The following is a 25,859-nucleotide window of genomic DNA, read 5'->3' as shown; positions in this document are numbered from 1 at the left end:
TTGTGTGGTTATTCAGAGGTCAGATAAATTAAAAAAAAAAAAAGACTCACAGAAGAATTGAACTTCTCTTCACCTTGTTCATGAAATTTACCTTGGAAAGCAGCAAGAGGCCAGAGTTTTTAATCAGAAAACTTATGGATCCCCAGATTGTAAAATGAGGATGTCTACGCCTTCTTCACTCAACGGATGCGAAGATTAAATTGAGCTAATGTGTATAAAACTCTGGGTGCAGTGTCTTGCATAAGACAAATGCTCGATAAATGTGATTTTTCTCTTTCCTCCAGTTTTGTTCTAAATTGCAATGACTTAGGCAGAAATTCAGTCCCTCTCGTCATGACCTAGTGTATTTCTCCCAGCTAGCATAGATTTCCATCAAGAGTGCTTAAAGTAACTTGTGTTCCTATGTTCTCACTTTCCTTAAAAACAGATCTGTGTTAATTCATCACACGGTAATTCTTTAGTTCTTATTGGTAATAGTTGGTGTCCTGGGTAGCCCTGAACTCCCTGGTAATATTTCTATTAATGAAGAGGATTCATTCTAATGAAATATTTGATGTCAGAAATTTTGTGAGCACAGGTAGAAACAACAATCAAAGAGAATATGGCTTCCCTATTCATTCTTCTACCTTGGTCGCAGACTCTGTCCGCCTCTCTGGGTTAGATGACATCTGATCTTAGTCAGCATGGGGAGACCCAATCTCTTGGGGTGATTCACTGTCCAGAGAAGAGGCTCAGCATCTACCCAAGATCTCTTTTTTTAAATTAATTTTTATTGGAGTATAGTTGCTTTGCAATGTTGTGTTAGATTTTGGCAAAGTGAATCAGCTATACGTATACATATATCCCCTCTCTTTCGGATTTCCTTCCCATTTAGGTCACCACAGAGTATTGAGTAGAGTTCCCTGTGCTCTACAGTAGGCTCTCACTAGTTAGCTATTTTATACGTAGTCATCTACCTAAGATCTTGATTAAGCTACCACTCGACCCTTCCTGATGGCCAGTTAGGAGGGGCCCCAGGGATGGAGCTTTTCCCTCAGATGGAACCAGTCTCTGATCTTTCTAACCTGACTATCCATTTCATATGTCTGATATCTCGAACGGATGCTGGCTAATTGGGTGGATATTTGGAAGTCTCTGAGAGCACCGTCTTTTTTTTTTTTTTGCGGTACGTGGGCCTCTCACTGCCGCGGCTTCTCCCGTTGCGGAGCACAGGCTCCGGACGCGCAGGCTCAGCGGCCGTGGCTCACGGGCCCAGCCGCTCCGCGGCATGTGGGATCTTCCCAGACTGGGACGTGAACCCGCGTCCCCTGCATCGGCAGGCTGACTCTCAACCACTGCGCCACCAGGGAAGCCCAGCACCATCTTTTTTAGTTGGAGGAAGCCCAAGCAGTGATGAGAAGGCCCAGCTTGGACCAGTTAGACACTGCCCAGTCACGGGAAAGATGTCACAGTGGGTACTCCATGACGGCTACGGAGAAATTCTTTATACATAAATGTACATTATTTGACATGTTGAAAATATTTTACGTTAGAATTAGAGGAGCATGTGAGTCATGGTGCAGAAAAGCTGTGTCACTCACCTGCCCAGGTTGTTCACAGGCTGTCTGGTACCTGGCCTGCTGGCACAGTTCTTTGACCCTCTCATATTTGGGCAAGTGATTGGACTGTTGGATATTCTTGTTGGATTCTTCCTTCTTACGTAGAAATTTCCTTTGACAGAAAGGGAAAAGCTTCTTCTGTGAGAAGGGATCTGAAATGACCTTCGCTGAGACCTGCCTGTTCTTTTTCCTTCCCTGTCACATGACTCCACATTCTCCAGGCAGCAAGAAATTGATATCAAGGGTAAAACCACAGGAACCCCACATTTCACGAGTCCTTTGCAAAAAATTACAAGCTGGGAACTATGAGGACGAGAGGTCAGGGGAGGAAGAGTCATTTCCTCCAAAATCATTCATTTCAAAACTCTGGGCAGAAACGTTTAGCTTTCCAGGCTCAAAGTTCTTTTCTTGTTAAAAAGCAATGATAGAAATGCTTTTCTCCCGCTCAGTGTAAGTATGGAGGAAAACAAGGACACTGGGCGTTATAAATCAAAAGGGCAAACCCAGAAGTGACTCAGGAACAGTTACAATCTCATATATTTGTCTAGTCAAAACTAGTAAAGGCACATAAGGAAAAGAAGGAAAAGCGTGTCAGGCAGAAGATGGGAAAGAAGGTTGAGAAAGTCAATTGACTGGTCCAATTAGGAAGCGAAGTGGAGAAATGCAACTGTCAATCCAGAGCCACGTAAGGGCTGTGGTCCCATCTTTGCAATTCTGATGCAACAATCATTACTCTGCTGGCCAGGGAAGGATGAGTCGCAAATGTTCAGTCTTATGACTAAGTTTATGAAATCTGCACGCTTAGTAAACCAAAATAAGGGGAAAAACATTCCCAGCAGGGAGAGCTGCCCACTAGGACTGGTGCCCAGAAGCACCCTAGGAACCAATAATTACCCTCTTTCCACGAGGAATGTATCACGCCAAATTTTGGCCTTCTTGTTTGTTCGAAACCTGAAAGCAAAATAATAATATTTACTGTTGGCATTTGGACATTTTTCCAAACGAATCTGTGCTAACAGTTTATTTAAAGCAACACCTCTCACTTCCCGCAGACCAGGACACCGGGACTGCATCTCCAGTAATACGCTATTCACAAACAGCCAAGAAAGTCTCAGCTCTGGGTGATCCTCAGGTGCAAAGGGTATTTTGCCTCTACTTCTGCCAGCTGCTGCCCAGCTCTGGGAGCCAATGTGCTCAGGGCTGGCTCAGGGGAAGAAAACTGACGCACCTGTTACCTGGCTTTTCCTGGTCCAGGAGTTTGAGGACAGACTTGCCGTCTATGTCAGGAGGTGAGTCGAGCCCAGCAATGTCCAGGATGGTAGGGGCCAGGTCAATGTTTAGAACAATCTGTGGGACTCTGCAAAGGGACAGATGGTCACGCCCCAGACCCAGCACCAGTGGATGGGCTGTTTTCTCCATCCCAGGACTCCCTGGCCTTCACTGCTTCTCAACCTCTCCTCTGGTCCCCAAGGGATGGTGGCTGCATCTGGGAGGTGCCTGAGTGGTCAGCAACCAGGGCCAAGAGAAAGATGAACTGGCTGTCACAGGGCTGGAGAGATGCTGCACCCCTGAACTCTGGCCACACTGACAGACAAATTGTGGCCTGATATTTGGTTTTTGTAAGCTGTGTATTTTCTTCTGAAACCCAATAGTCCACCACTCCTCTGTTGAACTAGGGCTCCGAAATCAACCTTCTGAAAAAGGACCCAAGGTTTTTATACTTGAATTCAATCCATGCTTCCTAGTCTTGCAAACATAAAGCCTTCTCACTCTAGATCTGACACTTCCCCAGGGGTTTCCAATGATCTGGAGAGACAGGATAACATTCTCCAAAGAAGTCCTTCTTACTGCCATCCCCTCGTCTCCAGGATGCAGTGGAATGCAGCAGCGGACGAGACTCGTAGATGAGACTCAGAATATCTGGGATCTGGGCCCCAAGGCTGCCACCTCCATGAGCGGGGACTCTGAGAGAGGCACGTACCCTGTCTGTGGAACATCTTCATTGTGAAATCAGGGGTCCAGGCTGGATGGTCTTTAAGGATCATTCCAGCTTTTGAATTCTACTTGCACTCTTTTCTTTCACTCTTTCCATAATTGTTTCATGTACATGATCTCATTTTACACAAAACATTTTTTTAATGATTAAAAACACATTTATTTAAGTGGTTGAGTTGCCTCCATTTGAGTATTGCCTATTGCTTCCATAATAATATCAGAAGTTTTTCACAGATGCTTTTTAACGGGCAGCACCTGCTATATCTCTACTAACAGTTACACAAAACATTTTGATCGGTAGGGCATATGAAACCCATTTTACGATGGGAATATCTAGATACAAAGGGATGCAGAGACTTGCTTAAGGTGACAGAAATGGAATTCCAGTCCTTCAGGCTTCTTTTCTTAAAATTTATTTAAACTTTATTTAAAGTTCTTAAAATTTAATTTTCTTTAAAAAATTCTTTAGTAATAATTAAAAAATAAAAAACAAGGGCTTCCCTGGTGGCGCAGTGGTTTAGAGTCTGCCTGCCGATATAGGGGACGGGGTTCGTGCCCCGGTCCGGGAAGATCGCACATGCCGCAGAGCGGCTGGGCCCGTGAGCCATGGCCGCTGAGCCTGCGCGTCCGGAGCCTGTGCTCCACAATGGGAGAGGCCACAGCAGTGAGAGGCCTGCATACCGCAAAAAAAAAAAAAAAAAAACAAAACAAAACAAGAAGAAGGACTGGTTATTTTTTAAAAAAGATTCAAAGAAGGTAAGGAAAATGTTCTTAAAGATCACATTCTGTGTCTGTGCACACAGCCTCATGCATTCTGGTAAATTTGAGAGAATGAATCACTGATACAGTTATTTTTCCTTTCTCTTGAAAGAGTATACTTTAGTTAATTTAACATGTGGCAGAAGTGGGGGAGGGGTGGAGCAGGGAGGAGGTTTTTGTCTTCTGAATTACCAACCTACATGTACCCTTTTTGTTTGGATGAAAGGAAACCAGAGCCTGAGATTGGTAATTGAATTATCTCAGACGTACACGAGCTATGACAGCTGAATGTTGGAAACAGAGAAATACGTACATCGATCCTGGTTCTACACTTGGACCACGAATAAAGAAAGGCACGCGGATATCAAAGTCATATGGCATGGATTTCCCCTTGACCAGTCCAAACTGCCCGATGTGGTAACCGTGGTCGGCAGTGTAGATGATGTAAGTGTTCTCCAGCTCCCCCGTTTCCACGAGCATATTATACAGCTGAAACACAGCACAGACACCAGTCAGAAGCAATTGTGATGGCGTAAGGTGACGACAGTGCTGCCGTGATTTCACCCAGACCTTTTTTTTAGAAGGCAAGAGTTGCTTTAATAAGGCCGACAAACATGTACATTACCCACATTTTCCAGTTGCCTGCAATCCTGGAGGGAAAAAGTCTAATAACACAGTTGATTTTGTATAATATGTAACTTTTGTGAGTCTGGTACGCTTTATTTAAAGGTTTAGTTTGCTTATTTGGAAAAAAAAAAACCCACAAAACAACCTCCACCACCAAACTTTAAGGTTTTACTTTGAAAACTCCATTTAAAAGCAAATTTGACTATCATCACTCATATCTAGTTATCAAGGGTTAAAAACAGGCTATTTCTGAGCCTGATCCAGCTAGATCCAGCCTTCAGGCATGTCTTGTTTGGCTTATGTTTTAAAATTCAGGAAATTTCAAATAAAATATTTGTATTTCTGGCCTCTTTCAGAAGCCAGAGGACTTGATACTGGATCCACATTCTTACACAACAAAAATTAGTTGAAGTTGAGTAGTTGCTCCTTGCTTTAGATGGGGGCACTTAGTTTCAAGTTCACCACAAGCCCCACCATTCCCTATTGCCTTATACTGGATCTGATTTAGCTACTTACATTATTTGCTTAATTCCTGAAGGTATTTGCGGCTATAGCCCTTGATTTATGATGTCTTGATTTGCATCTCCTCTCTGCTACTGGTTCCACAAGAACCAAGCATGGAGAGGTAATAGAAAGGGGACGAGATAAGGGAGCAATGATAAATTAACTGAATACACACACACTCTCTCTCTTAAAATGAAAAACAACAACAACTACAAAAACAGGATTGGCAAGAATGGGTCTACGTAAGGGGAGCTGGACCAAAACCTGTCACTGAGGCAAGTTCGTGTGCTTACCCTTTCCACAGAATCATCCACTGACATCAAAGTCTGAAGCCGTTTGCGATGTAGAACGTTTGTAAATTCCATGTGGATGGGCAGCATGGGTCCCGTGTACTGCATTATCCAGTGTTTGTCCATATTTGGTGCATAGTTATAACTAGGAGTTCTGCAAATATCCAGAAAGGAGTCTTACTATATACGCTTTTTAGCCATTTAGAGACACATCTCAAGTTAAAGGCTGTGAAATAACAATAACAATTTAGGAAAGATAATTTAGACACTGCTAAAGTATTTTTTTCTCCCATACATCTCTCTGTGTTTATATAGAGATCTGAAGTCCGCACCACCCCAAACAGCACAAGCCCTCTGAAGGTATATGGATTCAAACTTAGAAGACCAAGACTGGCAGCTAAAAATCTAATTAGTGCAAGTTCCTTTGGGTCCTTTGACTAAAACGTGTAAAAACACGTCAGCATGATTGTGGTCATGTTACAAATCTACAGATAAAACTCAGAAATGTAGAAGGAATGTTCTCATGGTGATATTAACTCGAAAAATTTTATTGTTAATTACATTATGTGCAATGATGAGGAATCAAAATTTCAATACATTTTCTTCTCTTGAATTTACTAGGGTATTTTATGGATTACTTACATATCAAGTCTTTATGAATTTTTCTCATTCCTAACCTTGTATATAGATACCATTAATTAATTAATTTTAAAAATTTATTATTATTATTTTTTTTTGTGGTACGCGGGCCTCTCACTGTTGTGGCCTCTCCCGTTGCAGAGCACAGCCTCCGGACGCGCAGGCTCAGCGGCCATGGCTCACGGGCCCAGCTGCTCCGCGGCAATGTGGGATCCTCCTGGACCGGGGCACGAACCCGTGTCCCCCGCATCGGCAGGTGGACTCTCAACCACTGTGCCAAGATACCATTAATTTAATTGGATTTGCTGGAATTATAACCAAGTCTACGGCTATATACATGCTTACCAATAGAGCTATTCATTATAGACAAATCAATATAGGTGCAGGGCATAATTTTTTGTTAACTATAGGGAAGTGGGTTCTGTTGTTCTAGGACAGGTGGTTCAAGCCTATATTTAATCTATTGCAGAGATCCAAGAGGTGTCCATACTTTCCTCTGGGGCCGCACAAAGCATGTCACCTTCTCTTTGAAATATTCCCCAACTCCCTGGACCATTGAATGTTGCTACCTCACACTCCCAAAGAACATATCTATGCTAGAACAATTCTCACAGTGAGAAATGTTTGTTTTTCATTTGACCTCTCCGCCAGACTATAACGTACTTGAACCTTTTCCTTAGCTGATAAGCATATAAGCGTTGTTTAATATTAAAACCTTAGCGAGTATTTACCACGTGTCAGATATCGTGCTAAGTGTTTTATTCACATCGATTCATTTAATTAGCTCAGCTCTTCTGGGATATAGGTTTATCATTCCTACTTTACAGCCGAGAAAAATAAGGCTTAGCAAAGATAAATCACTTTCTCAGGTTAATAAAATTAGCAGGTAATAGAACCAGGACTTGGTTCCAAAGCCCATTCGCTTTAAAAAAATGAAAAGAAAGTAGAACGAGGGGAGTTTCCTGCATCTGAGATTGCTCTTCATATGAACCACAACTGTGCAAAGAGCCAGTCTCACAGGATAAGCGACAGTCTATGTTGATCGAGAAATTTGATTACCAGTCTCTGTTCTGGGGAGGATCCTATCAGTGAAAGATGGTGGATAATGACGACTGAAGGTGACCCTGTGGCATCATTTATTATAAAACTAGAAGGTGACCCTGTGGCATCATTTATTATAAAACTAGAGAAACAATCAGTCGCTGTGAGCCTGGTGAGTCCAGGAGCCTCGACCGTGTTCCGGTGGTTCCGTCATGGAGGGAATTTCGCATGGGGGAACTTGGAGTTTCTGAGATGCATGATTGTACACAGGGGTGTTTCCATGAACACAGGGCTCTATAAATGCCACCTGTGACTATACATTTTCTTCTGCCAGTGGATTTGCAGCACCTCTCTTTTAATGTTTGAAAATGCTGTTTTGGTACCATTGGTCTTCCTGGTGTAAAAAGTTACCCTGATGATCAGTAAGGATGCGGGTTAACCAGCAGAAATGCCACAGCTCAAATGCCAATATAACACAGAGCACAGGAGACACTGTCCCTAAAAGTGTACAAGTTACACTCAGAAGTGTAAGTTAACTCCCCTTTAAGGAGACAGATTTGTAGGGTGGGAAAAGCACCTGCAGCTCGATTTGCTCACCTGTAAATGGGGATAAGAGCATCTCTAATAAAAAGTTGTTTTGAGGAACAACAAATCTGTCGATCTATCTATCTATCTATCTATCACTTTAAAGTGCCCAGAACAGAAGCTGTACCTGAGTTTCCTACATGAGCCAATAAAAAAATGTATTCTATATAAGGATATGGGTTGAAAAAAATCTCATGGCATTAAAAAACAAACTTTCAGATATCACTTGCCATTCTTTGTAAGAGAAACTTTCAACATTAACTTTCGTCTCCTTACCAAGTAGACACCTCATGAACCAAATGGTCCCATTTTTGGCCTGAAAGCGTTCTTCATATCTAAAATTGCACCATGGGCCAAATCTGACTCTTGTATCTCAGGGGCCTGGGCAGTAGGAAGGGACTTAAGCCCATGCTTCTTATTCTTCACACAGCGTGTCGCCTTACAAACAGGATTAGATTAAGAGACAGAAGAGGAGGTGGAGAGAGGGGGCTTCTAAATCCCGGCGGAAAGAGATTTTCACCCATGGGGGTAGTTTGAGGTCAGAGAAATAGAGCAAGTTGGTCACGAAAGGTCCCTCACCACTTACTGATACGTGCCCTGAAAAACAATACAGCTATAAAAGATTACATGGGGTTTCTTCATAATACCTCACCCTCTCCTCTTACTGCCTTTGATGTTGGTTTGCCTTAATTTTAAAATAAATCTAGTCGATTTTTTTTAAACCACAAAAACTCAACACAAATAAAAATTACAATAGGGAACCGAAAGGCAGGCTCACAGTGGGCCAATCATGTCCTCCACTGTTTACCTTCAAGTGCTTGGCAGGGTTCCATCCACCTCGCTTTGAGGAACAGGGAAGGTTGCAGCAAATTACAAGCCTCAAATTGGACTCCCGGATTTACAGAATGACATATGTTCAAACTGGTTTATATTAAAAGGGAGAGTTCAGGTCCGCTGTCAAAGCTGTCCTTCCCCCATCCCCTGTTTTTCTTAATTTCTGGATGTGGGAGATGACCCCCCCCACACACACCTGCTCTGGGGATGAGATCCCAGGTGGGATCTCAGCAGGGGGGGAGGGGGGATGAGCATTTGCCTTTTAAAGGAAGACGGGCTGCCACTGCTTCCCACAGAACAGCAGCTGTCCAGGGACCTGCAGGTGGAAGGCTGGGGGTCGCTGGAACTGACAGTGTTGTTGAAAAGTGATCTTTTGCCAAAGACCTGTGGTTGCCTCCTGCTGGGGTTTGCCAAATTCCTGGAAGATGCAACCTTCTGTCCCCCAGGGATAATGAAGGCTTGCTGCCCTAAGAATTGACTTACAATTATTCAGACAGAGCCTGGAGCTGTTGGCTGGCCCACGAGCCACAGAGAAACAAGTAACTGTTTTAGGGAACAGTGGAAAACCACATATCCAATTGTTCCAGAATGTTTTGGAATCAGACCTGAATTCTCGTCCCAGTCCTGTTATTTACTAGTGTGTGATCTAGAGCAACTTTTTTCTCTAGGCCTCTGTTTCCTCATCTCTATAACGGGAGCAAGGATTTCAAAGAGTTCTCGTGAGGCTTCAAAGAGGTGTCAGTGACTCCAGAGGACAAATGCTGTGACCACATCACACCCACACTTACAGGTAGCTGGGAGAGAGCTTATCACATCACAGCTCACCTGCTTGCTGTAGCAGCCCGGAGAAGGCAGGGCATCTTACTCCCACTTTACAAATGACATAGTAAAGCGTATGGAGGTGGCCCTGAAAGAACATGTGGGACCCCTGCTCCCTCCATGATGTCACACTGAACTGCCGTCCCCAACAAGCACCTCAAAATCCCCATCATTAAAAGCACTGATCCAGGGCTTCCCTGGTGGCGCAGTGGTTGAGAGTCCGCCTGCCGATGCAGGGGACATGGGTTCGTGCCCTGGTCCGGGAAGATCCCACATGCCGCGGAGCGGCTAGGCCCGTGAGCCATGGCCGCTGAGCCTGCACGTCCGGAGCCTGTGCTCCGCAACGGGAGAGGCCACAACAGTGAGAGGCCCGCGTACCGCAAAAAAAAAAAAAGCACTGATCCATACATTTCTTTCTATAAAAAGTAAGTCCTGAAATCATTAGCCTTCATCCTAATTTAAAATATTAGCTGGGCTTCCCTGGTGGCGCAGTGGTTAAGAATCCGCCTGCCAATGCAGGGGACACGGGTTCGAGTGCTGGTCCGAGAAGATCCCACGTGCCACGGAGCAACTAAGCCCGTGCACCACGACTACTGAGCCTGTGCTCTAGCGCCCGCGAGCTACAACTACTGAGCCCGTGTGCTACAACTACTGAAGCCCACACACCTAGAGCCCGTGCTCCACAACAAGAGAAGCCACCACGATGAGTAACCCGCGCACCGCAACAAAGAGTAGGCCTCGCTCGCCGCAACTAGAGAAAGCCCACGGGCAGCAATGAAGACCCAACGCAGCCAAAAATAAATAAATAAAAATAAAATAAAATAAAATAAAAATAAAATAAAATATTAGCTGCTTCTGTTTCCCATTCAGACACCTCCCACCAGCTGCTATGTGTCTATGTTTGTTGCAAATGCAGAATCAAGTCTGACCCTCCAGGGCACACTGGAGGCATCCTCAAGAAGGCAGATAACACTGGCTGTTTGCTTGAAAATGGAGAGGACAAAGGACCAACTTGTCGTTTTTGAGTTTCTGTTGCTTTCTTTTAAAAAACCCTCAAAAAACGAAAATCTGTCAGAATTACAGTCACATGTGCCTGGTCTGTTGTTTGTTCAGATACATGTTTGGCCCAGAACTATGCTCTCCAGACCTCCTAACTTTCAGGAAGGTACCTGTAACCCTCAACAGATTATTCCAATACTTAAAAACGTGAGCTTTGCCCAGCAAGGCTTCCCTGCACATTGCTTTTCTCTAGTCATTGTTTGTCTGGAGTTATTGCTCAGTGTACGAGCTCGCAGATCGCTCAGACTACTGGCCTTGTACGTTCAACCTTTGCCATCAATGCCAATTCTCCCCGGGCTTTGGTTTTCTTGCTAGTATTGCTTATTGACATAGCAGGGATAAGAATTCTGAAAATCAATCATGTCCCCTTTCTATTTGATGGGTGGTTGTTTAGGGAGAATAATTCTTACTAGCACAGAAATAGTTTCAAGAAATGCATGTGTCATATATTAAATCCATTGGCGGCAAAATGCAAAGAACTTAGCAGTTCATTTGTACCACTGATGGTCTTTGCTGTCACCCCAGAGAAAATAAATATATTTTGAGCGTTTTGTATTTGAACATGTTTTCTTCATTTGCTCTTTAGTCTCATACGACAACAAAAATCCTAACTCTTAATACCCTTATTGGTAGCAGGATAATCACTCACTGAAAAATAGGTCTCGATTCCCAGAATAAGTTAGTTGTACAGATTTAAGACGCACACACTCAAAGCATTATATTGGAAATTCTAGACTTAATCTCCCAGGCCACCCCATCTCAGCTTTCACTAAAATTAAACTTATTTAATTTAATTGACTTCTTGGAGATCTTCCCCATTTGAGTTCAAATGTCTTTAGGTGGGTAATATTTGAACACATGCAGGATAATACCAAATGATCTTGATTATAGATATATCATAAAACTTTAAAATAAAAAGGCATATCATAAAACTAATTTAAAGTCTTCCAATGATGCTGCAAACTCCAATTCTAATTGTGCAAAGACATACATAAGGAACTCTTCTCCTATTAATTGTGACTGTGATGGGTACTGAACAAGCCCGGTGTAGTGGAAAGATCTAGGGTCCAAGAGAGTCGAGTTTGGGCTCCAGTTTTGTCCCTATCTATTTATGTGACCTGGGCAAAGCTATTTGGGTCTTTTTTTAAAAAAATAAACTTTGGGTATTCATTTTTTTTTAATCTAAAAATTTATGGAATTATACTATCTCTAGGTACCCATTTAATTTATAAAACTGACTGTCCAACTATTTTCATACTAGTTAAAATAGTGTCTTAGTGTCAGCTAGTTGGTGGGGTTAACATGTTTACTCATTTGCTAAACAAAAATGTATTGTACAACTAGAGCAACAGGAGCTGTGCTCACCAGACAATGAGAGGTAGAGATGGACTGCTGGGTCCTGCCTTTGGGAAAGAGCGACCTTGCCTAGCAGCAGGCCACCATTCACGTGATACTGAGTGTGAATACGGCCCCCTGGACCTGTGCGATTGCACTTTGGGGATCTGGGTAAACAGCCAGTGCAATGGGATATGTAGTAAACATAGAGAGAAGAAGAGAGTGGGAATATAGGAAAGGGAGCAATGAATTCTGCCCCAATCACAAATGTTTATGGGGGATTTAAAACTCTCTCATCTTCGAAAGCATATCCTTTTATGTATTTGTGGAAGAAATGAGGGACAACGTGCACATTCTTTTTAAAGCAAGACATTTCTTTCCAACTTTAGATAACAAAGATGTTTCGAAAACTGTTCTGAGGCTTACGCAGATGTAGTTTTCCCTTTGACATGCCATGTCCACCCCAAACTCCACTGTCAGAACAATTCCTGCAACTTAGTGCATGTGGGTTGTTCTACCGAAATTTTAGATTTCACATGAACCTCTGTGTGTGTGTGCATGAGTGTGCGTGTGTGCGCGTGTGTGCGTGTACAGTCATACACATTTCCAGGGACGGAAAGAAAGAACTGTTGAATTGGAACGGAAAAAAATTTTAAGTTCATAGATGCATAGTTGGTAGGAAAGCATTCAGGGAGTCTGAGCTCTTCATAGAATCATCGGGAAGATAAATGGAATCTCCTTTCTCATAAAGGTTTTTGTCCACAGATGCATATTATCACATCACTGAGGCCAGGAGAGAAAAGCGATGCCAAGTGAGGATGAGGCTATAGCATTACTGTGAGGATACGGGGGAGAGAATTTACTGGGAAGTGCAGTAGGGTCGCAGCCATAGTGAAGGGCTCTATGGTAACGGTGATTATAGGTGATTATCATGACAGAGGCTCCCTCAGAGCTCTCAGAGGCCAGGAGTGGCTGAGCCACCGTCTGATCAAACAGCGTCTTCCGTCCGTCTGTAATCTGTTCTCATTCTTAGCCGGCTGGCATAACCTCTAGCCGCAATATTGGACTGGCTTCCTTCCTTTGTTGGAACGGCGAACACCATGGAAACCTGATACGTTCGCTGCAGGCTGAGGGGGTCAGATAGCTCTAACCCAAGGCGGATGAAAGGCATCTGGAAAATGCTTGACCACCAAGGAAGGTGACCTCAAGGAAAGCGCTCACATGGCTTGCATCCCCCCGCCGAAAGGGGAGAGCCTGCAGCTTCTCGTTCTGCTTTCCTAGGGCCTGCCGAATATCTCTGCAAAGCACTTAACTTCTTGCATCCCTTTGCTTGAATGCCTTGCTGTTGTTCTCACTAAGGAAACCAGCCATTCAGGAGCTCCGAGCGCCACAATGGAAAGCTTGCCTTCAATTTGTCTCACTCCTTTTGTGTGCGGACTGAACTGTGAACCTGGGCAGTCACTCACAGTGACAAGAGACGCACACGGACTCTCTCCAGCCCTTTCCTCCAGCGGCAGCCGGGGAGACTTTTACAACAAAGATGCCCTGAATTCAAGGCTTCTAAGGTCTGCAGGAGACACAGCGGATCTCCCCATTCTAGGTACACAAAGCCCCAAGCTCAGCAACAAACAGAAGCTGAATCACTCATCCCACTGTGTGAATTTTCCTCTTCTGTGGCCAAGAGTGTTCTCCAAACTGGCACTTGCCTATAGCACATTTCGCACCTGGCAAAGATAACACAGCCCGGGCTGCTGCTTCTGTCTGTGTTTTTAGAATAGCCAGGTGTGAGAGCCTCATCAATGCGGGTCTTAGGTAGTCAACAGACGTGTCAAGGCACCACGGACAAGTGTCAACTCGTCCTTTCTCTAGCTGCTTTCCCCGAAGGTTAAGTTGAACCAAACGAAGCAGCACTTTTTGTAGGTCAAGAAAGATCCAATCCGGAAAGAACAGTTTTTTATGGTTTGTCTTAACAGGAAGGATCAATGAGAATTAGCATCTATGAAGTGGCTTCTGTGTCCCAGGCCCAAGGTGGGGCCCCTTTCAATTGTCACTCATGATACCACGTCAAGGTGCTAGTTATTGCTCCCATTTTACAGATGAGACAATGCAGGTTCTGAGAGCTTAAAGACACGGCCCACAGGCTCAGTGAGGACAGCTGAGATAGGAACCCACGCTTGTCTGGCTCCAAGGCCTGAGGACTTTTCACTCTGCCATGTGCAGATTTCACTTAGTAGAATCACTACTAAGGCGCACAGGTGGTTCATTTGCATTAAAGAGGAATAATGGAAACTTTGCCTGAGAAAATGATCAACACATATGATGTCATTCTACCTTTACTAAACGGCCTCCAGTGACTCTCTGCTTATGGTTACATACGAATCACACAAATTCTCAATATTCTGTGAATTTCTCTTTCTAGCTTTATCCCTTATTGCTTTCCTAGGTCACATCTTAGATGGCCTCATTTACATGGCGACCACGTCTCTATGCCATATTCTCTTCCTGAATTCATCTACCCAATCTCTGCATATCAGACGCAGAACTTTTGCCCATCCTTTGCGGCCCACTTTGAATGCCTCCTGGGCCCCGAAGTTTTCCTGGTTCCTCTAAAAGATGTGCATGCTTCCTCCTCCAAACTTCCACAGCCCCTGGGATCCCTGCTCTAGTACTTACTTCTGGGCCTGCAGCTGATAAGGCTATTTGGACACTACCCCCTAGAGCAGGGGACCAGGACAAACTTATCTGTAAAGAATCATACAGTAAATAGTTTACGCACTGTAGGCCGTAGGGTATCTGCGGCAACTACGCAACTCCACTGTTGTATTGCAAAAGCAGCCGTAGACAATACCTAACTGTATGAGCATGGCTGTGTTTCAATAAAACTTTATTTATAAAAACTGGTGGCAAGCTGGATTTGGCCCCTCTGTGCCAACCTCTGTCCTAGTTCATTGGGTCTCCAGGGTTAGCAATTGTGTCTTCCTTGTGCCTATATCCCTGCTGTGTTGTACAATGTCACAGGTGGCGCTCCATAAATATTTGTGGAACTAATAGAATTTTAAATTGCTGGAATCAGAGATGCTTTTTTTTTTTTTTTTTTTAAAAGCTATTGTTGAGGCCCCGAGAACTTTGCAGATTCCTCTGGTCCTGCACTGCTGTCTGTGCATGACGCTGAGCTGTCAGAACCTCTTGACCTGTGGCTGATTTTCCTGTAGGCTCAGGACCTTGCCCTGAAGCTTCAAAGGCAGGCTGACTTCTAAGGAGCCATAAAACACATTTTGTCAACCCCTTGTCCTCAAACTTGGGAAAACATCAGTGAAGTTTACAGTTGTGGAAAATCACCTTAGGCTGAGATTCTGTTAACGCAACAAAGGGAGCGATTTCTGACTCAAAAGAAAAGAGAAAGGTGGGTCCCAGGGCATGGAAGAAGCCTGCAAAAAGCTTTTTCTCTCACTGAACCAGCTGGTTACTAAATTTGCAAGTGATTGGTAATGGAGAGCCACTCACCACTCATGGGCTTCATTCATGAACTTAGTTCCATAGCTATATGTAGGGTAGGTTTTCAGAGGCTTGTATATCCATCCACAGGGTTGATTCCAAAGCACAAGGGCTCATCCAGACCGTATTCCCCAGATGCTGGAGCAACCTTCTTTGTCGACAATATTTTATGCATCAAAACACTTTCACCCTCCAAGTTCCTGGGCATGCTCAGTAGGACACCCACCCTGGCTTCATACCTATTGTCAGTTCTTGTCTTTCTTTCTTTCCAAGCCACTTGATACGATAGAGAGGATCTAAGTACCACTGACCAGAAGCCAGCGGTTTATTAGTTACAATAAGATAAAAAATAAGAATAAAAAGAAAAAGTTTTCCAGGGATATGTCTTGACCAGCAACTAGAATGCCTTCCGTAGTTACTTACCTCTTTTCGTAAGGAAGTACACTGAATCTTTTTTGTTTGTTTTTTTTTCTGTCTGGGATCATAGATAGAAAATCAGCGTGGATGAAAAGGGCTGATATTTAAGCACAAACAGATGAAGAGTGTATTCTGGAGGTTTAGTGACGAAGGAAACACACCAGTACCCTCTTCCCTACCTCTCTGGTGGTCAAACTTTCAGCAGACACAGAGCCAGCTGCTCTGCGTAGAAGGCTGTGCATTATCGCAATGGATAAGAAGAAAGTGTGCGGACAGAGTGAAAATCAAAATCACGTCCTTCACTGCCTAAGCGTCGACTCTGGCTAGTGAGAATGATAGGCACATTACAGCTCTCTGCTCTCTGTCCTGTCCCTGTATGCCATCAGCCCTCTACTCTGTGCCTCCCCACCCCCTCCTCTTAAAAAGAAACAGGTTATTTGAAAGCCTGACCTGAGAAGGTCTCTCGGGCAAGCCCACTCCAGCTGCCTCTGTAGCAATGCTAATTGCACATCTGCGGCAAAGCTGCAACAGTCCATGCCCAGGAAATCCACCCGGGTTTTTATAACCAGACCAGGGGTTGCCACCCAGCTGCTATGAGAAACACACTGCTTGATCATTATTATTATTAGATCACGTTTGTGAATATTATTTAAGACAACTGAAGGAAACCCTTGATCAAAATCGCCCCCCATTCTCCCCGCATGCTTCGCTTTCTTTCCGTTTAGCCGCTTACAAATGTTGATGTGATTCCTAATCAAAGCACCTCGACAAGCCCTTGAGTTCAGGGTCTTCCTGTTCCGCAGTCTCGGGGCAGAAGCCGGTGTTCCTGTCTCGTGGAGATGCCGCGTGGAAGGAAACGGGGTGCAGGGGAGGAACGAGATGGGGAGCAAAGGAGGGGCCCGCGTTCGGCAGGTCCCGGAGCTGAGGTTATTACTCACATGTGTTGGGAAGCATTGGGGTACAGTTTTGAAAACTGTGGGGCTGAGTCCTCGGGGCCGTGGGGTGCCGCGTGGCTGATCACCATCATAATGGGCCTATGGGGATACATTCTCTTAGACATTTTGAAGTAATTAATGCTCTCGTTAGTGATTAAGTCTGTGAAGTAGTCCTGAAACATATATTTGACACAAAACAAAAATTACAAAAGGTGACATTCATCAGATCACATTTGAATACTGCTTTCCCTCAGAAGCAACTCACTGAACAAGGAGGTAAGATCTTAAGCAGTAAGGGAAACTACTTCCCAAAGGGGCAAAACATCTTCCGGAGACAGAGAAAATCAGCCGCCAGTTACCTTCTGGGTTTGCTACAGCGGTAACGTGCACGGACCTTTTTTTAAAAATAATGGGCAGTTTAGGAATTAGCCAAAAAAAAAAAAAAGGGTCAAGTCCCCGTTTGCCCAAGACAATGAGCAGATCTGGCAATACAAATGCTCCAGCACATGAAACACCGGATACATATTTCATTCTCAGGTTTCGCCGATGTAATTCTTTGACAAAAAAAATTTAATTACTTCAAGGGCAGGAAACACCCACGCCCACTACAAATTCACCGTTGCAGAACACACACACACACAGACACACACAGGCATACACACACATGCATAAATGCACAAACAAAAGATCTTTTCCTTAAATTAAAAATTCACCCGTGAGAATTACATAATAAATGCTAATGAAAGTCGTGGCCAACATCTGGGTGCCCAGGGAAAAGTGGCAACATTTTATCAATTAATGTATTTGAAGCGCTCAGTATGGGGAGCAGTTGATCTCCAGCAGATTATACCGTTAATTGCACAACTAAAATTACCCAGCTGTTGGGATTAGAGCCTGACTTGTTAATAAAATAACTTAAACCGGCAGTCCCGGGGGCTGATGCAAAAGCAATAAGGGGAAGAGGGGGAAGAAATGGAATAAAAAAGAAAAACTGAAAACTTAAAACACCTGCTTCTTCTAAGTGTGTATCACTGGCCTGGAACTCCAGTATAAAGTTTATTCAGAAAGTGTCTAGGCAATGTGCACCGTCAGAGGCTTCTAGGCATGACTAATCACATGTAGATTCAAGGACCAGAACAGCTGCAAAAGCAGTGCCCAAGGGACCAAATCTGTGTCACATGTCATCGTTAGGACAAGTCCACAGGCTAACACCTTCGTCCATGGGAGTGTCTGTTTCATTCCTTTCCTCCCTAAAAAAAGATACATATTCTTTTTGACACAGTTGTCTTTGACACTTAATCAGCTGTGATAACGGGCAAGTTACGCTGCATTTAGTCTTTGGAAGGAATCTTGATTACTTTGCTCTCCTTAGGACAACAGGGAAAGAAGGGTTAATAGCTTGAACGGAAGCATGACAAGCATCCCCACAAGATAAAAAATGAGCAGTGACAATTACTGCACTTGGTAGGACAGTGCTCAAATCTGCCTCCAAGGTCCCTGCCAGCTCTCAACTTTGATGAGTTTGGAAACCTATTAGCAATGTTTGTGAATTGCTAATACGCATTCATTTGCATGCGTTGTTTTCTGAAGGGTATGAAAGAGTGAGACATACACCCTCACCCCAAGTCCCCTGTGCTCAAATCAGGCCAAGTGGAAAGACAGCAATGTGCCCAAGTTAGATCAAGTCTCCTCTTTCTGACTTCTACCAATAGCTGTTTCATAGTGACCTGTGCTAGATAGAGCAGATTCTCGGCTTCTTTTAGATAAATGAGGAAGAGATGGATATGGCTAGGAGGGAAGAAGGCATTTTAGGCTAATTAGCAGGCTAAATTCAAAGATATTTTCCCCTCCACTCTTGCGATCTGGAAATAGTTTTAAGTTGGCAATCACAAAACCTGTGTGACTTTTACAAAGTAATCTGGGATCCATTTGTTAGAGAACCATGGGACATGTCCATTTCATTTTCTATGACCTGATTTGGAAATCCTAGGATTGAATTGTGGGGCATGTCCCTTTCAGTTTCTATGAACTGATTTGGAAATCCTAGGACTGACAGCCTTAACAGACTTTTGTGGACTCTAGCTGCCATGGGGCAGGTGTCCTTGTCAATATCAAAGTGTGATCAGACAGGAGTAAAAGCAAAGAATGTGGTTTCTCAACTTTTGATTACTGCACTTGTCTGCTGTTATTCTTACATCTAAATTGGAAGCCACAGACAGAATATACTTTCACCCCAGTGAAAAGCAAAACAGCATGAGATGAACATATGATTATGTGGATAAGTCCTCTAGAGGAGGAAAAACCCCAAAATTATCCCAAGACAGAGTGGAGGCATCTATGATTTTTCTGATAATACTTTCATCAAAGGCTGATTGCCTTTCATCCTAATGGGGGAAAAAATCGCTATTCAAAGTCAGTGCTCCTTGAGAGCCTTTTTCTTGCCTGGAGTTTAAAATTACCTTAACATTTCTCATTCTAATACTGTGAGAATGTAGAAAGCCAATCTAGTGTATGGGCTAACACACTGAAAATGGCTTTCCCCCATTATGCACAAAGTAAATTGATGCAGTGTAAAAGTGCCTGAAAATTACCTTCGCATAATCAAATCCATGCTTTTCTTTGATGCCATTGCGACAAACAGTGTAATTATAGAAACGAGAATTCTTGATTAATCCAAGCCATTCTCGCCACCCAGGAGGGATGTAGCTGCCATTATATTCATTGAGGTATTTTCCAAAAAAGGCTGCAATGGGAAAAAAGGATTATTTTCTCATATGAAATGATTAAGCATAGCTAAATGCATCAACGTGAAATTATGACTTGAAAAACAGGCAGTGAAGCAAAAGTTAACCTGGTAACAGTGGATGCCAGAATAACATTGATGTAATACTTTGATCCTTTAGCAAAGTGACACATATACATTTTCCTTTTGAATAAATAAAAGTAGTGCCCAAGTACACGGATTATAGTTCCGTAAAATCGCCATCATGATCGTGATACTCTGAGTGCAAGCGATAAAAGCGGAATGTACCTTTTTGTTAAGTTGATATAACAATCAGAGAAGTAGCCAGTATGAAATTTGGAATACTGAAAGTTGCCTTTGTGATAAAATAAGTTTTCTAACTGTTTGAGAGTTGCGAATTTCAAAAACGCTATTGAAAAACTTGTCTTTGTTTTTGCCTATCAGGACAGTACACATTTTCCCAGCCAAGGAAACGTAGTAAACTCCGTTTATATGGGACGCGGTCAGGGTTTTTATGTCACATGTATTTTATGTCATCGGTGTTTGCATTATATGTATTTTGCAAATGTGTTTATTACTGATAATCAAAAATTCTAGCAACATGGAGTTACAACCTAGACGACTAACTTTCATAGAATTATAGTAAAATAGAGGTATATGTGCTATAAAAACTCCACTGCTCGTTGAAAAGGCCACTGGAAGGCCTTCACATTTGTAATTTTGGCACGGTCACACCCAAGAAAGGCCGCTGTGCAACAGTGGGGTCGGAGCTCTGGGATCTGTCCCTGTTTCCTGATTACTTGACACCCCTCATGGAGGCCCACTGTCTCCTGACCGGCTTTCCTATGCAGGCTCCAGGGTCTTTCCATTCTCACTGTCAGCTTCCTGAAGACCAGCTCGGGTCACATCACCTTCTCATGATCTTGGATGGCCCCCCCTCGCCTGCAGAAGCACATTGAGTTTGACACCTTGCCATCCAAGCCCTTCCTTGCCTCCGACCCCATCTTGCACGTCCCTCTCTCCAGTCAACGTGTTGCCTCTACTTGTTCTGGTTTCCACCTCTCCACCTTTGCCTGTGCTACTGTCTCTGCCACTCTCTGTATGAATCAGCCCAGAGCAGAAGCCATTTCAATTCCAGTCTTCGCCCCGATCCCACAGCATTTTACTTCTGTGGCTCTGAAGCTGTCTTCCCTTTCTTCCTGGTGGTATAGTTATGTTCACGAAGAAGCCTAATCTCCCTTAAACTGTAAGGGTTTTGAGGGCAAACACTGCCTCGACCTCACCTGTGGACCTCCCTTCCCTCATCCTTGCATGTAGTCTAGGGGCTGCATGAATTTTTGTTTCTTGAACTGGACTTCATGGAGCCCCATGTCTTCTGGGGATGGTACCTGTTCTGGACTTGTTAAATGTTGTGTTTTCAATTGAGCTATGTTTTTTTTTTTTAAAAAAGCTGATTTGGTCTAAATATTTTCATAGAGGAGAGCTTCAGAGTTAGAAAAGTTGACACTTCCCATTGGATTTACTTTCTTTGAAGGGCTGACTCAAGTCTGAGAAACACAGCAATGTTTATTTGTTGAATGAATATTTATATGTTGAATCTGCAAATGAGTAAATCAATCAGGTGGTCAATTAGCCAAACACCCACTGCTTGAGGATTCTGCCAGGGTCCCTGAGCAGATGGACGGGTGTGGGACAAAATGTCAGAGGGTCTCATGTCAGCTATGACTCAGGGTTTCCCTCTGAGCTGGCTCCGAGCAGTAGAAATTCTTCTAATGAGGGGTTCTCGTCTTCAGAGACTAACCACCTTTTCACATCGAACCACAAGATGATTTTCCTTTCCGACAAAAGGCAACGTGATTTAAGAGTCACAGGCGGCGGACCAAAGCCACACCCCACCAGCATGACTTCAGAATGGGACTGTTTCCAGAAGCCTTTCACTTAATAACCTCAAGCCCAGCTCTTTCTCCTGGCCTGCTCCTCTCCCCGGGGTTTTTTCCCCCACTTTTCTCTCTTTTTGTAAAAGATCATAGTGGTTTGCAATATAAAACCTGGAGCCAGCTTGCCTGGATTCAAATCCTGGCTCTGTTATTTGTTAGCTATCCTGCCGGAGGCAAGTTACTTAACCTCTTTCTACCTTCAATTCCCCTTCTGGAAAAACATGAAGATGATAACAGTAATAGTAGTACGATCGTTGTGAGGACTAAAAAGAATGAATACATATGTAAAGCACTGAAAACAGTACCTGGCACATAACGAGGGCTTATTAAATGCTGTCACTGCCAGTTTTATGATGACCATGGCTATGATCATTAGCCTTTCAACGATCTGTGCTCTGATTTTAAATAATTTACCCTCCTGCAATGCAAGGAAATCCTGTTCTAGAGTTCTGCACTTGTGCATCTGAAAACATTGCCTGAGAGGTTACACAGTTTGCTTCCCCAACCTGATTTACTTTGTGGCAACAAATTTCTCTCCCAACTGGCTGACATTTTCGTGCTTAATTAGTTTTTAGATTTTTTCTTTTCCTGCTACTTTTAGTTTTGTTCTGTCTCTGTTTTTTTTTTCCTCTCAGGGAAGCCATAACAAGTCATTCCTGCCCTTCCCTCATTGTTTTACCCGTTAGATTATTTAGGACTGTTTTCTACCCATTGCCATGGCTATTGCCCTTTCTCTTAATCCTCCCCTTATAAACTATTCCTTGAAGTCTCTTAATAGGGCTTGTTATGTGCTTTAGAACTCCCTCCAGGTTTTCGGTGTCTTTGTGTTAATGGGGTGTAAAAAATGTATTCAGTATTCCAGATGTTGCCTCACCCATCACACGGGTTCCACACCGCTTCCAAGAGAGACCGGGGACCTCGTGCGTCAGGAGGCAGCACCCAGCGTTGTCAGCTTCAAGTTACTCGGCCTTTCTGGTTGCCTCCTAAGACCGAGGCTCATTTGTAATCACCCCTGGCCTCTTTCAACATTACGCTTCCCGGCAGTGCCCTGCAACTGATTATCTGGGCTTCTAATTATTTTCCTCCAGATGTATTAAATCTTCTTCTCCCTCCCTAAGATGAACTACATTTTCGCGCCCTTGTTGCCATTATATTGGGTGTGGTTTGAAGTTTTTCTATCCTTTGCCACTGGCAATTCAACCCGGCTTAACTAACTGTCTGAATATGTCACTAACACACCACCTACCCCTCCTTCTGTATCATTCTTTTCTCTGGGCCATTAAACACTTCCCTTCACAGCTGTTTAAGAAGGTGGCAGGGGGTTGTTGGGTGACAGGGAGAAAGATCAGGAAGACCTGATTATAATGATTGTTGACTTTAGGCCATGCTACTTCTGTCCGGGACTACCTGTTACATAATACTTAGAAAAATTCCCTTGAGCCATTTGAGGCAAAAGCATTTATTTTTAGGTCGGCAGTAGTACCCGACACATAGACAAAAGATTTCTGATGCTGTAGGGAAGTCAAATCTTATCGAATATAACAAATGATGTACTAAATGAGCTTTTATTCCATGTATTATTAGATTTGGGGTGGCAGGACTTCACTGGTAGTAACTAAAAATTTACATAATTTTGAACCAAGTTAAAATTACGATATACTCTTAGGTGACCTCGTACACATGAGTCTGGCTTCCCCAACTAGATTGTAAGTGTAGCAAAGACAGGAATCTTACTTTATAGCTCTTCATACACCAATGTCTAGCATAGTTCTAAGTATAGTGTGGCTCAATGAATAGCACACTATGGTATGCTATGCCTTATGTTTGTGTACTTATCAAGAATCGATAATACCATAGTTCATAAAGATAAGAATATTACTTTGTCTCACTTTTAGTGAACACTACATTTTAAAACATCTCATATCAGAGAATCAATAAATATACTTGCTATAAGTAACATAAATAAATTTTGTAATGTAAAAAGACACGAAACTAGAAAATTGATTAATTTGTCTACATTGTTTTGTTACAAAAAGAATTCTCTCCAAAAATTTTTATTGTGGGTCTCTGTTAAATATTGGCCCTTTCACCCCAGTGATATGAAGAAGAATTAGTAGGACTAAAATTTAATTCACATGTGATTTTACATATCCTGTATTATGATTATAATTTGAACACTACCATTTTTAAAGGAATTAATATGATTATAGTGATTTTAGTAAAAATTACAATATATAATAGTTTTGGACAGGAAAAACATCTCTGCATTATATAGGTTGGAAAACTGGGCTGGACAAGTTCTCGAAACAAGTTTAAGGCAGAGTAAGGATGTGACTCCAGTTCTCCACCATTCGGTTCAGGGTTTTTTTCTAACACTTGATGCTACCTCTCAAATATGGATTATTATATACTACCAAATGTAAAATGGATAGCTAGTGGGAAGCAGCCGCATAGCACAGGGAGATCAGCTCTGTGCTTTGTGTCCACCTAGAGGGGTGGGATAGGGAGGGTGGGAGGGAGATGCAAGAGGGAGGAGATACAGGGATACATGTATACGTATAGCTGATTCACTTTGTTATACAGTAGAAACTAACACATCATTGTAAAGCAATTATACTCCAATAAAGATGTTAAAAAAAAACATGGATTATTACTCTTACCTTAACATTTATGCCAGGTTTTACGTTCATTTCTATACCCTCACAAGAAATTTAAACTAAAACTTTTTTGAGCAGATAGGCAGAATTTTCCTTTTTATGATAGATAATCCAGTATCATTCCCACTATACTTAGAACATAAAATGCAATAGACACGTTACTGTATTTTCCCTTCTTAAACATTTAAGCTGTTGTAGAGTCATATTTTCCATGAGTAAAGTTAGAAAAATTTAAGTTACAGCCAGTCCAAAAATACGCCTTGGTTCTGAAAAAGAAAAATCATGTCACACAATGGTAAATACAATATTGGATCAATTCAATTCATTTAAATCCATGTATTCTGGATGCCTCCCAAAATAAGCCTCTTAGTAATTTGTCTTCTCTGAGTTGTTCTTCACAAAACTGATTGCTGCTTTGTGCTTTTCTCTAGATGGATATTTATGTATAATACATAGTTCAGTTTCCATCATTATTTTTCTTGGGTTCTCAGCTAAATGTTCCAGATAACGTATTCATTATTAGGAAAACATTAAAATCGTTATATATTGGCTTCTCCCACCTCCCCAACTAGTTTAGTGGCTCATAAATATGCTGGTTTAATACCTACTCACCAATTCTCTTAACTTCCTAAGATGTCTGTCATCCTGATGTGCTTATGTGTGGATTTTCAAATGGGTCTCTGTCCCTGGTTGGATCGATAATTATTGTCACAGAGACATCTCTACTTCCTAATTGTCTGAGACATGTCAGTATTTTCCCATCAAAGATGAATTTAAATTATGTAGCTCATTATCACTGCCATTTTAGTCTTCCAATTTTTAATTTTTCTGATTTACTAATGGGCACATCAAAATTTATTTTCCTGAGTGTATATCATCCGTTTTCTATTCATAGCTAAGTGTTTGGACGAGCCCTAAGTGTTTGGAAAAGTCCCGTTTCCCTTAAAGAATTCCTTTTACTTTACAGGATGACTCACTATAAATTCCATTATTACCTAAGTGTCTAGACCCCTGGGAGGAAGGTTGGCTTCAGAATCTGAGTTAGTTTCCAGGAGCAAATCTCCTCTCCCTGAAGAAGATAACTGATTGAAGCAGGCCTACGGGGCTGCACCAAAGGACTGACAGTTGTCCCCGGGAAAGCCTGATGGTCTGCAGCTTCATCCCAGACCTAACCCATCAGGTTAGGGTAGCATACTGGAAAGAGGCCTGAAGACCAAAGTCCTGTTGCCCACTCTTCCTGTTAGAACATCAGATGTGTCACTTCAGCAAGTCACCTTAATCTTGTAGGTCTAAATTTGTTCGTCTGAGAACAAAGGAATTGAAAAACTAAATTATCTCTGAGTTTTATTCAAGCTCTTGTAGGGTGGACGCAACATAGGATAACTGAAACAAGTACCAGAGTACACTCCACTTCTTAGAAGCAAGATTTGTTTTTTCTTGGTGACCCAGTGAGCTGTGTAATGGATGGCATTTCCATTTTTGCTTTTGCCATCTGGAAGATAGCTCCAAATATGCAGCCTTTCTCTACAACTCCGTGGTATGCCTGCACTTTGCATATTAACCTTTGCCTTGATTTTAACTGGCTCTACC

General features: G+C 42.8%; 1 protein-coding gene across 2 annotated transcripts in view; it reads right to left on the bottom strand.

The window, feature by feature from the left end:
- The window catches only part of SULF1 (sulfatase 1), a 62,615-nt gene that overhangs the window by 20,247 nt on the left and 16,509 nt on the right, over window positions 1-25,859 (bottom strand). For both annotated transcript variants that reach the window (XM_065895695.1, XM_065895697.1), the window contains exons 3-9: window positions 19,524-19,675; window positions 16,936-17,105; window positions 5,777-5,927; window positions 4,666-4,841; window positions 2,827-2,955; window positions 2,493-2,549; window positions 1,581-1,710 (exon numbers count right to left, since the gene is read on the bottom strand). In XM_065895695.1, the coding sequence (XP_065751767.1) occupies window positions 1,581-1,710; window positions 2,493-2,549; window positions 2,827-2,955; window positions 4,666-4,841; window positions 5,777-5,927; window positions 16,936-17,105; window positions 19,524-19,675 (965 nt within the window). The remainder of the gene's footprint in view (window positions 1-1,580; window positions 1,711-2,492; window positions 2,550-2,826; window positions 2,956-4,665; window positions 4,842-5,776; window positions 5,928-16,935; window positions 17,106-19,523; window positions 19,676-25,859) is intronic.

Source organism: Phocoena phocoena, chromosome 17 (genome assembly GCF_963924675.1).
Source record: "Phocoena phocoena chromosome 17, mPhoPho1.1, whole genome shotgun sequence".
Classification (NCBI taxonomy): domain Eukaryota; kingdom Metazoa; phylum Chordata; class Mammalia; order Artiodactyla; family Phocoenidae; genus Phocoena; species Phocoena phocoena.
The sequence above is the reverse complement of the archived record's forward strand: the minus strand, read 5'-3'. Positions and strand labels throughout refer to the sequence as shown.